Source organism: Lissotriton helveticus, chromosome 4_1 (assembly GCF_964261635.1).
Source record: "Lissotriton helveticus chromosome 4_1, aLisHel1.1, whole genome shotgun sequence".
In the NCBI taxonomy this organism is placed as follows: Eukaryota; Metazoa; Chordata; class Amphibia; order Caudata; family Salamandridae; genus Lissotriton; species Lissotriton helveticus.
In genome coordinates this window covers 1,890,169,093-1,890,184,086 of record NC_136063.1, presented here as the reverse complement: position 1 = coordinate 1,890,184,086, position 14,994 = coordinate 1,890,169,093, and the positions used below count along the sequence as shown (strand labels likewise).

The 14,994-nt window shown below is 44.4% G+C and overlaps 1 protein-coding gene across 3 annotated transcripts in view; it reads left to right on the top strand.

Annotated features, from left to right (window-relative positions):
- LOC144827735 (sodium- and chloride-dependent neutral and basic amino acid transporter B(0+)-like) overlaps nucleotides 1-14,994 on the top strand; it is a 1,401,915-nt gene that overhangs the window by 186,032 nt on the left and 1,200,889 nt on the right. For all 3 annotated transcript variants that reach the window (XM_078685942.1, XM_078685941.1, XM_078685943.1), the window contains exon 3: nucleotides 7,006-7,137. In XM_078685942.1, coding sequence (XP_078542068.1) covers nucleotides 7,006-7,137 — 132 coding nt within the window. The remainder of the gene's footprint in view (nucleotides 1-7,005; nucleotides 7,138-14,994) is intronic.

Below are 14,994 nucleotides of genomic sequence, written 5' to 3'. Positions count from 1 at the left end.
AATGTAATGGGGTCAGACCCCTCCTGTCCTTCCTCAAGGCCGTAGATATGGAGGTTGTTGCGCCTGTTGCGGTTTTCAAGTTCCTCGACTTGGCGCTGAAGGGTAGAAACTTGAGAGTGGAGGGGAGAAATCTTCGCGCAGTCAACCGCTAGTGAAGAGAGGGATTTCTCCACAGTAGTGACTCTGCCGTCGAGTTGCGACCAGGAGTCAGTGAGAACTTGAAGTTTTGCGTTAGTGTCCTCCATGAAAGGACGCAGAGCTCTAATTTCCTCCAATAATAATTCCATCGAAACAAGAGAAGATGATTTTGGAGGTGAAGGGGGATTTTGTTTGAGGCGTTTAGCGATAGATTTTCCGGCAGCCGCTGTTGAAGTCTCAGACGCCGCCATATTATCCTCAGGAGGGGAGGGTGGAGCAGTTTGAGTCCGGGAAAACTCAGAAAATAACTTCGAGTTTTTGATGAAAATACGTTTAGTAGGAGGAGTTGCAGATATGGTGCCTTTAGATCGACCCATAAAAAGCGGCAAAGAGATAGAGGGCGACAAATGTCGAAAAGATGTGAGAAAGACAAAAAGGCCGCCGGATTAAAAGTTAGTCAGAGTAGGCACATAAAAATGCTCAAAAAAGAACATAGAGTGAGCACAGACCTCCAAAAGCAGAAGGGATGGTGAACGTGAAAGCAAAGTCGCCACAGACTTCCAGGAAAATCATCGGTATGATGACACAACGCAGCTGGGGAAAAACAAAATGGCGGTCGCAAGGCAGCGACGCAGCTGAAGAACTTACATAACTCGTAATTCCAGAATGCTGCCGCCAAACGAAACCACGAAGGTCGGGAAGGGAGGAGGAGGTGTTCCGACGTCCTCACATCCCAAAAGTAGCGCTGGTCAAACTCAAGAAGGATGCCGTAATCCAGGTACACCGAGGAGCTTCACCCAGACGCCGCCATTCACGCCGGGCGCCAAGCCACGTCCCCCTGCACTTCCATATTCTAATGTAGATAACGCCAGATTGAGGGTCATATCTGTGCAATCAGAACAGTCAGCAGAAGGGGTTTAAGTACACAGGAATCAGCAAAACCATCCTTCCTGAGACAATATGAAAAGGCTTAAAGTAGTAAGGGATAGTTTAAATGTTTCCTAAACTATGTGTGCAGGACCTAGGGGTGGAATTCATGGACAACAGAGCAGGCAAAGGATTGCCTCTCCCAGGGGAGACTCTAGCAGCTTTATCCCCCAGACGCAACCTGCACACACAGTTAGATGAAGCTGGCATGCTTAAAAAGATTTTTTTACACTTCTGGTCCATAAAATATAGCCATATTTAAAAAATGGGATAAAAATACAAACAAGAGGAGCACCAAACAATCTCCAATCAAATATTTCACCAATATTTGGAATCCTTTCAATGACCAGTCCATAGGCAGAAGATTGAATTCCCCAAAAAGATCTTCTTCTTTTATTAAACAAGATCACAGTTCATTTCAACAAGTCCACTTCTTCTTTATTTTAAAGATCACACTTCATTTTAACATATCTTTCAGATCAGCCTTTTGAACAAATCAAATCAGCTGACACGTTTCGTCCTCAAGGGACATCATCAGGGCTGAAATAAATAATAAAACATATATCAACGAAATGCTGACCTTATGCATATTTCAAATTCAAAAAAATTATGTTGCATCAGGAACCCCTATAATGGTTCTTAATTTCTCACAATATCATAAGTTTCCGTCCTTCCTGCCTATATCCATTCTAACACAAAACGTATTCGAGATGAAAGAGGACCGATTAAGTTAACCAGGTAAAATACCCTCATTCCTAATTTTGTACATTCTGCTCCGTGAAAATACTGTATATAAAAATGGAATTTTTATATACAGTATATACCTCTTGTTTGTATTTTTTTACAACATATGTGCTATTAATGGTGAGGAACAAAAAAACATTAAGTATGCTAAATGTTGTCTTCACACACTCAATGAGATCGCTTTATACGGACATTTAAATCAAAGTGATTCTGAAAAGTGCCAAGACAAAACAATAACAATTGACACCCTAGTTTAGGACTAGGCCTGGGCAGAATATCACTTATGCTGGAGTAATCAGAGTAATTTTGGTAATTTATCATTACTCGTTGAAGAGGAAATTCAGATGCTAACGTAATTATGCCCACTTGTGTAATTAAGAGTAATTTGGGGCTAAAAATCCTGCTGCAAGTGCACATTTAGCAAGGGCGAGGAGATGCTTGTACTCACTATTTGGGTTCTGTTGCAATTAATGCTATTTCTTAGCACAAAATACACCTCCATGTCTATTGTGGATGCAAGAGTACATTTTGCTAAATAATGCAAAACGCTTGGAGTAAGTTAGGGGAAAATCCTACTCAAAGTGCACAATTAGCAAGCGTGGGAGGCTGCTTGAGCTCGCTATTCACAGTCTGTTGCATTTATCACTATTTGCTGAGGCAAAATGCATCCTTGCATCAAATTTAGACCGTTGGGGGCATTTTTATGCTAAGAAAATAGCACTAAAGTCAGAATGAGTCCTCACATAATTCTACATGATATTGCAGAATTTTGGGGTGATTCCACGTAATTAGGCAGCACGTAATTACACGATTTACACCCACTTAACCAACACCATTTAATAATTGGACCTGGCGCCGTTTTCACAGCATTAAAATAAATCAGTATGCTGCTTGCTGAAGATGGGCTGTCAATGTTGTCTCTCCTAGTGTGTCAATTTTAGGAACTACCTAATACTTTACACTTCAATCAATCGAATTGAATTTGTAGAGTGCTGCTTATCACCCCAGAGAGTATCCAGGCACTGGAAGCGGGGGGAGAGGATGCTGCTGCTGAGCTGAGTTAGTCGAAGAGGCAGGTCTTCTGTTCCATCTTGAACTCCTGCAGGGTGGGGTATGTATGGAGGTGGAGGGGGAGGCAGCTCCAAGACCTTGTTGCCAGGTGTGAGAAGCTGCGGCCACTGCTCCCGCTTCTTGGATGCAGGTGGAGTGAGCCATGAAGAGGGAAGACAAATTAAGTTTGTGGGTAGGGTGGTGGAAGTTCACACTGTGTTTAAGGTAGGCTAGGCCCTAGTTATGAAGGGCTTTGTAGGCGAGAGCGAACAGTTTGGACTGGCACCGTTTGCTGATGGGCAGTCAGTGTAGGGCTTTGAGGTGGGGGAGATGTGGTTCTGTCTTCGAAGGTCGAGGATGAGCATGACTGCTGTGTTTTGGATGGTCTGGAGTCTGTTTCATAGTTCAGCAGTGATTCCCACGCTGCGGGTGTTGCTGTAGTCCAGGTAGCTGCTGATGAGGCTTGGGTGACAGTGCCTCTAATGTTGGAGTGGAGCCATTTGAAGAGTGTGGTAATCCCACTTGTGGTTAAGGTGCTTGTTAACTTAAATTCTCTTTGTGTTGTGCTCTGATCACCAATGACATAGGTGAAGCATTAGACTGAATAATGCCTTGAAGCTGTCAGTAAACTAGCGTATACATTTGTAACACTCTGACTGAGCCACGACCTGCAAAGTAAAACATGCTGACATTTAGACAATAATTAGTCTAGATGAGAGGCTTGTATTTTTTGGGTTGCAATAGTCCTTAAAAATAGACCATCCATCACAGCCAAATGACGGAAAAAGCAAAACTATTTGTAGGTTTTCACAAATCAGTTAGCAACAGCAATATAAAATACACCCAACTGAAGAAGAAGAAAAAGAGGCATCTGAGCCTCTCCCGTCTCTCACTAATGGGATAGGTACTCCTGTTGATTTATAGCTAAGAATACTTTTTCACCTTTTACTAATATTTGTTGCTTAAGTACTATGGCTTAATGCCTATGCATTTTCATTCTCTCATCATCATTTGTATTTCTAAAACTAATACCTTTTCCTTGCTTCTTGAAGAAATTGCCATTTTTATGCCTGAAGTTGTATTAACTTAGATTTGGGATTCCTTTATGGAACACACCTGATGTATGTTCTCTATTTTATTTGTAAGCTTTACTAATGTGGTATTTTGTCTTGTTTTGAAATGCTGAATAATGGATTATTTCAATCTGAAATGATGATGACTAAAAATTAATACTTATTGAATGAATAAAACGATCTGAACTAATTGTTAATAAAAACCTTTTATGTTACACCAACTCTCTATTCATTCTTGTGAAACCTCAGATGGACTTCAGCGTTCATGGGGTTTGAGGTAAATGATTGCTCCTTCTCAACAGTCCTTGTCTATGAACAAATGTCCATGCGACCAATTGGGAGGGTTATTTAATAATCACATTCGAAGACTGAAATTTAAGAATCCCGCTGCAACAAACTCATGTTGAAACTTCCAGTCTCAGGACCCCTCCAGAGGGAAAGAAGCAAAATTGAGAGAGTTGAATTGCTGATCAGAATTTAAATTTAATTGTGACTGAAGGATACTCAGCCGGGAGATAAATGGCATCAAAGAGATCTTGCAAAATAAACCATTGAGAAAATGGAAGATCAAAGCCTAACAGAGCAGAACCGATTGAAGCTGATTCTGAGGATAGTGACAGTAAACCAATTACCTGTTGACAAAAGATCAACACTGACACATTTTTAGTCAGTTGGTAGATACTGGGCCCTTTGTCTGGGCATGTATGTACTTATTATCTTCTGTTTGGAATTAAATAATAAGTTAAATGCATAAAATGAGACTTCACAGCAGTGAGTACATAACCGGTGAGAAGTTAAAACGATTCAAAACACTCACCTCGCTCAAGCGTGTTGGTCACAGCAGAGGACTGTTGTTTTTTATTAAATCTCTCATTCCGGAAAACAGATAATTCAAATTGATACTACTTTCAAAAATGCAGGTGATCACCTGGTACACCAAGGCCTCCATTTACTTATGTGTTCATTTTTGTATATGTTTTTATTGTATTACAAAGTGTGTCACTGGAGGTGCCCCATAGCGATGTTCTAGTGATGTGAAAGAGTGCACGAGTTGCCTTTGAAAAGAAACATGGAGTCATGAATTTTAAACTAACACACTTCTAAAACTATCCTAGCACTGACAGGAGAAAAAGTGTACAGAGTGGGTCCGGAGGCTTAAGGGGGCACTGCATGCAATTCTGCCCTGAACCAAAATGTCAGCAGAAAAAAAGTTACTACCAAAAAATGAAAATGGGTATGTTGCTCCAGCTTTCACTTTCTTGTGAACTGTTAGATTTGGGGTCTTTAGACCAAATAGGAACCCTTGCGTCTAGTCAGGGTAAGGGGGTACACTCCTAAAATATCCCCTGCTCACCCCATTGGTAGCTTGGCACGAGCAGGCAGGCTTATCTCAGAGGCAGTGTGTAAAGCAAAGCATTTGTGAACACATAGAGTAACCCAGTGACAGCACTACAGATGAACATCACACAAGTTGTAGTATAAAATACGTATTTTTATATAGACTTAACACAAAACCACAAAGGACAAAAATCCACAATACTGTACTTTAAAAATGGTAGCATCAGCTCAGTTCTCTTTAGATGGTAAATGCAACACTTTAAGTTCAATCTAACTTTGGGTGCGTAACGATATACAACGAAAGTGTTGCAGGGAAGATGATGCGTCGGTTCCTTACACGCAAGAACGGTGATGAGTCGGGTCCCTATTGCTATGTAGGGGATGCGTTGTTTCTTCTCCACGGTGGGAGGTGATTTGTGGGTTTCTTACTGCGCTTCCGTGGCGATGTGGCCTGCAACGCCATGATGCGATGAAGATCCGGTGCAATGAAACAAAATGACGTCTTCTACTTGATGTGACGATGCTTCTCTGGCGGAGACTGGCTTCTGACACGCTTCTCCGGCGATGCAACGGCTTCTGCTGCGTCGGCGACACTCTACTCCAGTGATGCGAGGCGCTTCGGGTGATGCGATGGCGACAGCGGCAGCACGCTTCTCCGGTGATGCGACGGCATCTGCTGCAACAGCGACACTCTTCTCCAGTTATGCGACGACAACGGCTGCGGCAGCAACATGCTTCTTCGTCTTGAGGTGCGCTTCAAGCTCCCAGCAACACGCAGTCTCTCAGAAGGCCCAGCTCAACAGCAGGTACTTCAATTCCCAGCAAGGGAAGGCAGGGGAGCTGGTTGGTGAAGTCTGTTGTCCATGAGACTTCAGCAGAAGGCAAGCTCTATCTCAAGCCCTTCAAGATCCTTTAAAGTTGATTTGAAAGTAGCACAACGTCCTTTCTCCTTTCAAACAGCACTCAGCTTAGGGATAGTCTCCTCCTCAGTTTCTCTGGTTCCTCTCCTAAGCAAAGGTCCTTCTTGTTTCCCAAAAGTGATCTAAAGTTCTGGGGTCTGGGTCCCCTCTTTTATACACCAAAATCCTTTGTCTCTGAAGGCAGAGAGTGTCTGTGCTGCCCTGGGCACCCGCAGGGCACTGTACTAGGTCTGACAATAAATCAAATAAGCCAATCATGGGGCCACTAATCCATACATCAATTTACAATAGGGAGAACATATGCACTTTAGCACTGATCAGCAGTGGTAAAGTGCCCATAGTCATAACATCAACAAAAATAGGTCAGACAAAATACAGGAGGAAGGCAAAAAGTTCAGGGATGACCCAGCAAAAAGGGCCAAGTCCAACATGATCCATATAACTAGGAGGCAAATGACACAGATCATCTCATACAACTGTCAGAATCATTCTATGGAATCTGTTTATGGTCAAACTATAGCTGCTATTTATTGACATAAAGAGCCTGTTTCACAAAGCTTTTGCTGTGATTAACTCTTGTAGCACTACAGGCTTATCTCTACGTTCAAGATGCGAGCCAGGAGTATGTCTTACTTACTTCTGGAATTCCAGAAGTGATTCAGGATAGAATACATCAATTTTTATTGTATCAGAAAACTGCATTTCAATGATTAATATGTATTTCATGTTCATTCCATGGTTTGTTGCTAGTCGAATCTCGATATGTTTGCACACACAATAGTGCAATAATCTATACGATGTTTCTTTGATTTCAGGTGCTTTCCTCATTCCATACCTAATAATGATGATATTTACTGGACTGCCTCTGTACCTTCTTGAATCTGCTTTAGGACAGTTTGCCGGTTTGGGTCCAGTTCTGGTGTGGAGAGCTGCTCCGTTTTTTCAAGGTAGTATGATGGAGATGCGAATGTAGTAATATCTTATCTTCATCTATTTAATATTATTTATTGATATTGTAGGCTTTTTTTGATTATCATACGTTTTGATTTTCTCTATATTCTTCCGTTCCTTTAGTGTCTCAGCTTGTACAATTGCATGTATTTCTTATTCCTGCGATATTTTCCTTATAGCCTGGTTATATTTAAAATAATCTGCTCAACCGAAAGATTAATATTTGCTTTTGTTGTAATAGCATAGCATAGACATCTAAGTTTAAATTGAGCATGCTCAATTGCCATCACCAAAATATTTCTCCGCAAATGTTTTTATCCAAAAGGGAAATCCTTATTTTGTTCCGGAATGTCGACTTTTCCATCTGCAGGGTCAGGGGGAGTGTTTAATCCAGGACCCCTCTCTTCTGTGTCTGGCGCAGGCCCGCCCAGTCTTGCGAATTTTCCTCCCATTGAGCCTCAAACCTCACTGGATCTCTTATCTAAAATGAGATCTGGCTCCCCGCTCGATCCCTGTCCCGCCACGTTTCTAGCTAAAATGGCAGATGTCATCTACCCCATTATCAACCCGATTTTAAATCGTTCATTGGAGACAGGAGTAGTGCCACAAGCATGGAAACAGGCGCTGGTCCTTCCTCTTTTAAAAAAGCCGTCTCTGGACCCTAGTATCCACGCCAATTATCGGCCTATTTCGTTGCTCCCGGTCCTGGCTAAAGTGGCCGAAAACCATGTGCAGTCCGTTCTGTCGGACTTCGCAGAGTCACACGGGGTTCTGCATCACTCCCAGTCCGGCTTTCGGGCAAACATAAGTACGGAATCGGCACTTTTGGAGGTGTCAGAGGCCATCAAGGAAGTCCAGGACAATGGAGGGAAAGCACTGTTGGTGTTGTTAGATCTTTTGGCGGCGTTTGACACCGTTCCCTATGACCACCTCCTGGCAAGACTCTCGGAGATTGGCATCCGGGGAACGGTGTTCAGATGGTTTGAGTCGTTTCTTTCCAACCGACAACAGACAGTCTGGGCCTCTCCGTACTCGGCCGTGGTGCCGCCTTTGGAGGTGGGGGTCCCGGAAGGGTTGATTTTAAGCCCCACTCTTTTTAACATCTATATATCTCCTCTGGCGGCACTAGCAGAGTCATTTGGTGCCCAGATTGTCTCATACGCCAATGCAGCTCCTCTTCACCTGCGGCGGGAACTCGGTTTTTTATGGGGAGAGCATTAAGAGCTGTCTGGGTGCGGTTTTTGCCTGGTTCCAACTGAACCAGCTGAAATGCAACTCAGACAAATCTGAGGTCCTCTTCTTTGGCTGCCCGCCGGAACCCGGTTGGAAGTCCTAGTGGCCAGCGGGGATGTATCCACCTTCTGCTGATACCACGGCGGCTAAGAACCTCGGAGTCAAGATGGACACTGTCTCTCCCTTAAACAACAGATTCTGGGTCTGGTCAGACAGTGTTTTGGGATTCTCAAAATGCTTAGGAAATTCCTGCCTCTCCTCTCTATTGCCCATAGGAGAACCACGGTGCAAGCTATGGTAGGATCAAGGTTGGACTATGCCAACGTGCTCTACCTTGGCCTGCCAGAGTACCTTTTGTCACGCTTGCAGGTAGTGCAGAACGCAGCTGCATGGGCAATCTTTGGCCTTGGCCGTGGCTCCCATGCCGCTGGACTCTTGAAGTCTGTTCATTGGCTGCTAATTCGGAAGCGCATCATGTGCAAGGCTCTCATCACCGCGTTTAAGGCACTCCATGGTACCGGTGCACTCTATCTGAGGAAGAGAATTGGTTTTCACCACCCGGCCAGAGCCTTACGTTCGGCATCATTGTCTCTGGCCATGGTCCCGAAAATTAGGCACGCCCGGATCGGGGGTCGCTCTTTTAACCCCTTCGCTGCTAGGCCTTTTCCCCTCCTGTGCTGAGGCTTTTTTTGGCGTTTTGGAGTAGTGCGCGCTTAGGCCCTTGTAACTTTTTGACCACATAAGGTATCCACGCCAAATTTGCGTCCTTTTCTTCCAACATCATGTGGATTCTAAAGGCGCCCTGGGTTTGTGGATTCCCTTGGAGGGGGCCCAGAAATTTAGCAAAATATAGTGATTTTTTTGTTTTTTTCAGAAAAATTGGGAAAAACGGGCTGCAAATGAAAGCCTCTGGGTGTTTCCCTGAAAATGGTATCACAAAAAGGTTTGTGGGGCTGAAATCTCCATTTTCTCAGCTTTCAGGGAATGACAGACTTTTGTCAGAGAACCGAAATTTTTCACTCAGTTTTGGCATTTTTCTGGGACATAGCCTATTTTTGCTATTTTTAGAGCTTTCCACCTCCTTCCAGTTAATGGTAGAAATGAGTTTGAAAGCAATAATGGATCCTGGAAAGCTTTACATTTTCGAAAAGTAGACAAAATTCTGAATTCAGAAAGGGGTCATTTGTCTAAATCCATGAAGGTTTCGTTATAGAAACTAACAGTTAGATATTGGAATATTTGAAATTTTGTTGAAAAAAACAGCCTTTTGTCTCAACGTTTTCACCTATAACTTTTTCTAATTTTGACAGCTCTTGGAAAGCAATATACCGTTACATCCGTTAGACCTTCCTGGTTGTGGGGATATATAGGACTTGTAGTTTCACCAAGAACCCGACGAACCCAGATCCAAAAACTGAGCAGCAACTTGCAATGGTATTTTTTCATTTACTGGGTATAGTGCACTTTGTCTTGGAAAATGTATACATGGAATAATCTGTATGAAAGACACCTATGTATTTCTGAATTGGGTACAAATTATAGACTTCAGAAACAGTATATAATTGCACATTTTCAAAGTTGGGAATACTCATACTAGCATGAGAATTATTGGTCATTTTTCATAAAGATTTTTTTTTTACTCAATGTCTTTCATTCAAAGGGAGAAATGCATGAAAGCTCAATTGGTAATAACAGTTGATTTACAAATCTGAATTACCCCAAGTGTCCCGATAAAAACGGTACCTCACTTGTGTGGGTCGGCCTTGTGCCTGCGACAGGAAACGGCGGAAAATGCAACGTGGTCACACCTAAATTTAGCAGTTACAAATTGACCCTTTTTTGGCAAAGTGCCTACCTGTAGTTTTTGCACCCTAGCTCTGCCGGCACCTAGGGAAACCTTGCAAACCTATACATTTTTGAAAAGTAGACACCCAGGGGAATTCAGGATGGGGTGACTCGACTGCCTACCACCAGGTTTTGTTACCCAGAATCCCTTGCAAAGCTAAGTTTTTCACAAAATAAACACATTTTCCTCACATTTCTGTGGTGGAAAGTTCTGGAATCTGCGTGGATCAACAAATTTCCACCCACCCAGCGTGCCCCCAGGTCTCCCGAAAAAAACGGTACCTCACTTGCGTGGGTAGGCATAGTGGCTGCGACATGAAACAGCGCAAAACGCAGCATGGTCGCACCTCAATTTCCCAGTGAAATTTAGCACGATTCGGACAAAAAGACTACCTTTTGTTTTTGCGCCGTAGCTCTGCCAGCACCTAGGGAAACCTAGCAAACCTATACATTTTTGAAAACTAGACACCCAGGGAAATTCAGGATGGGGTGACTCGCCTGCCTATCCCCAGGTTTTGTTACCCAGAATCCCTTGCAAACATAAAAATTTGACCAAAAAAACACATTTTCCTCACATTTCTGTGGTGGTAAGTTCTGGAATCTGCGTGGATCAACAAATTTCCACCCACCCAGCGTGCCCCCAGGTCTCCCAAAAAAAACGGTACCTCACTTGCGTGGGTAGGCATAGTGGCTGCGACATGAAACAGCGCAAAACGCAGCATGGTCGCACCTCAATTTCCCAGTGAAATTTAGCACGATTCGGACAAAAAGACTACCTTTTGTTTTTGCGCCGTAGCTCTGCCAGCACCTAGGGAAACCTAGCAAACCTATACATTTTTAAAAACTAGACACCCAGGGGAATTCAGGATGGGGTGACTCGCCTGCCTACCCCCAGGTTTTGTTACCCAGAATCCCTTGCAAACATAAAAATTTGACCAAAAAAACACATTTTCCTCACATTTCTGTGGTGGAAAGTTCTGGAATCTGCGTGGATCAACAAATTTCCACCCACCCAGCGTGCCCCCAGGTCTCCCGAAAAAAACGGTACCTCACTTGCGTGGGTAGGCATAGTGGCTGCGACATGAAACAGCGCAAAACGCAGCATGGTCGCACCTCAATTTCCCAGTGAAATTTAGCACGATTCGGACAAAAAGACTACCTTTTGTTTTTGCGCCGTAGCTCTGCCAGCATCTAGGGAAACCTAGCAAACCTATACATTTTTGAAAACTAGACACCCAGGGGAATTCAGGATGGGGTGACTCGCCTGCCTACCCCCAGGTTTTGTTACCCAGAATCCCTTGCAAACATAAACATTTGACCAAAAAAACACATTTTCCTCACATTTCTGTGGTGGAAAGTTCTGGAATCTGCGTGGATCAACAAATTTCCACTCACCCAGCGTGCCCCCAGGTCTCCCAAAAAAAACGGTACGTCACTTGCGTGGGTAGGCATAGTGGCTGCGACATGAAACAGCGCAAAACGCAGCATGGTTGCACCTCAATTTCCCAGTGAAATTTAGCACGATTCGGACAAAAAGACTACCTTTTGTTTTTGCGCCGTAGCTCTGCCAGCACCTAGGGAAACCTAGCAAACCTATACATTTTTGAAAACTAGACACCCAGGGAAATTCAGGATGGGGTGACTCGCCTGCCTACCCCCAGGTTTTGTTACCCAGAATCCCTTGCAAACATAAAAATTTGACCAAACAAACACATTTTCCTCACATTTCTGTGGTGGAAAGTTCTGGAATCTGCGTGGATCAACAAATTTCCACCCACCCAGCGTGCCCCCAGGTCTCCCGAAAAAAACGGTACCTCACTTGCGTGGGTAGGCATAGTGGCTGCGACATGAAACAGCGCAAAACGCAGCATGGTCGCACCTCAATTTCCCAGTGAAATTTAGCACGATTCGGACAAAAAGACTACCTTTTGTTTTTGCGCCGTAGCTCTGCCAGCACCTAGGGAAACCTAGCAAACCTATACATTTTTGAAAACTAGACACCCAGGGGAATTCAGGATGGGGTGACTCGCCTGCCTACCCCCAGGTTTTGTTACCCAGAATCCCTTGCAAACATAAAAATTTGACCAAAAAAACACATTTTCCTCACATTTCTGTGGTGGAAAGTTCTGGAATCTGCGTGGATCAACAAATTTCCACCCACCCAGCGTGCCCCCAGGTCTCCCAAAAAAAACGGTACCTCACTTGCGTGGGTAGGCATAGTGGCTGCGACATGAAACAGCGCAAAACGCAGCATGGTCGCACCTCAATTTCCCAGTGAAATTTAGCACGATTCGGACAAAAAGACTACCTTTTGTTTTTGCGCCGTAGCTCTGCCAGCACCTAGGGAAACCTACCAAACCTATACATTTTTGAAAACTAGACACCCAGGGAAATTCAGGATGGGGTGACTCGCCTGCCTACCCCCAGGTTTTGTTACCCAGAATCCCTTGCAAACATAAAAATTTGACCAAAAAAACACATTTTCCTCACATTTCTGTGGTGGAAAGTTCTGGAATCTGCGTGGATCAACAAATTTCCACCCACCCAGCGTGCCCCCAGGTCTCCCGAAAAAAACGGTACCTCACTTGCGTGGGTAGGCATAGTGGCTGCGACATGAAACAGCGCAAAACGCAGCATGGTCGCACCTCAATTTCCCAGTGAAATTTAGCACGATTCGGACAAAAAGACTACCTTTTGTTTTTGCGCCGTAGCTCTGCCAGCACCTAGGGAAACCTAGCAAACCTATACATTTTTGAAAACTAGACACCCAGGGGAATTCAGGATGTGGTGACTCGCCTGCCTACCCCCAGGTTTTGTTACCCAGAATCCCTTGCAAACATAAAAATTTGACCAAAAAAACACATTTTCCTCACATTTCTGTGGTGGAAAGTTCTGGAATCTGCGTGGATCAACAAATTTCCACCCACCCAGCGTGCCCCCAGGTCTCCCGAAAAAAACGGTACCTCACTTGCGTGGGTAGGCATAGTGGCTGCGACATGAAACAGCGCAAAACGCAGCATAGTCGCACCTCAATTTCCCAGTGAAATTTAGCACGATTCGGACAAAAAGACTACCTTTTGTTTTTGCGCCGTAGCTCTGCCAGCACCTAGGGAAACCTAGCAAACCTATACATTTTTGAAAACTAGACACCCAGGGGAATTCAGGATGGGGTGACTCGCCTGCCTACCCCCAGGTTTTGTTACCCAGAATCCCTTGCAAACATAAAAATTTGACCAAAAAAACACATTTTCCTCACATTTCTGTGGTGGAAAGTTCTGGAATCTGCGTGGATCAACAAATTTCCACCCACCCAGCGTGCCCCCAGGTCTCCCGAAAAAAACGGTACCTCACTTGCGTGGGTAGGCATAGTGGCTGCGACATGAAACAGCGCAAAACGCAGCATGGTCGCACCTCAATTTCCCAGTGAAATTTAGCACGATTCGGACAAAAAGACTACCTTTTGTTTTTGCGCCGTAGCTCTGCCAGCACCTAGGGAAACCTAGCAAACCTATACATTTTTGAAAACTAGACACCCAGGGGAATTCAGGATGGGGTGACTCGCCTGCCTACCCCCAGGTTTTGTTACCCAGAATCCCTTGCAAACATAAAAATTTGACCAAAAAAACACATTTTCCTCACATTTCTGTGGTGGAAAGTTCTGGAATCTGCGTGGATCAACAAATTTCCACCCACCCAGCGTGCCCCCAGGTCCCCCGAAAAAAACGGTACCTCACTTGCGTGGGTAGGCATAGTGGCTGCGACATGAAACAGCGCAAAACGCAGCATGGTCGCACCTCAATTTCCCAGTGAAATTTAGCACGATTCGGACAAAAAGACTACCTTTTGTTTTTGCGCCGTAGCTCTGCCAGCACCTAGGGAAACCTAGCAAACCTATACATTTTTGAAAACTAGACACCCAGGGGAATTCAGGATGGGGTGACTCGCCTGCCTACCCCCAGGTTTTGTTACCCAGAATCCCTTGCAAACATAAAAATTTGACCAAAAAAACACATTTTCCTCACATTTCTGTGGTGGAAAGTTCTGGAATCTGCGTGGATCAACAAATTTCCACCCACCCAGCGTGCCCCCAGGTCTCCCGAAAAAAACGGTACCTCACTTGCGTGGGTAGGCATAGTGGCTGCGACATGAAACAGCGCAAAACGCAGCATGGTTGCACCTCAATTTCCCAGTGAAATTTAGCACGATTCGGACAAAAAGACTACCTTTTGTTTTTGCGCCGTAGCTCTGCCAGCACCTAGGGAAACCTAGCAAACCTATACATTTTTGAAAACTAGACACCCAGGGGAATTCAGGATGGGGTGACTCGCCTGCCTACCCCCAGGTTTTGTTACCCAGAATCCCTTGCAAACATAAAAATTTGACCAAAAAAACACATTTTCCTCACATTTCTGTGGTGGAAAGTTCTGGAATCTGCGTGGATCAATAAATTTCCACCCACCCAGCGTGCCCCCAGGTCTCCCGAAAAAAACAGTACCTCACTTGCGTGGGTAAACATAGTGGCTGCAACAGGAAACGGTTCAAATTGTACGGTGGTGAATTTACATTACCTTATTGCAAAACTACCTTGATTTTGGGGGGGGGGCATCTGAGTTTGTGGCCCGGGGCTCGGTGGTATTCTTTGCAAAGTAGCAAACCCAAACAGTTCTGAAAACTAGACACCCGGGGGACTCCAGGGAGGTATGGCATGCATGGGTCCCCCAATGTTTTCCTACCCAGAACTCTCTGCAAACCTTAAAATTAGGTAAAAATTGCAC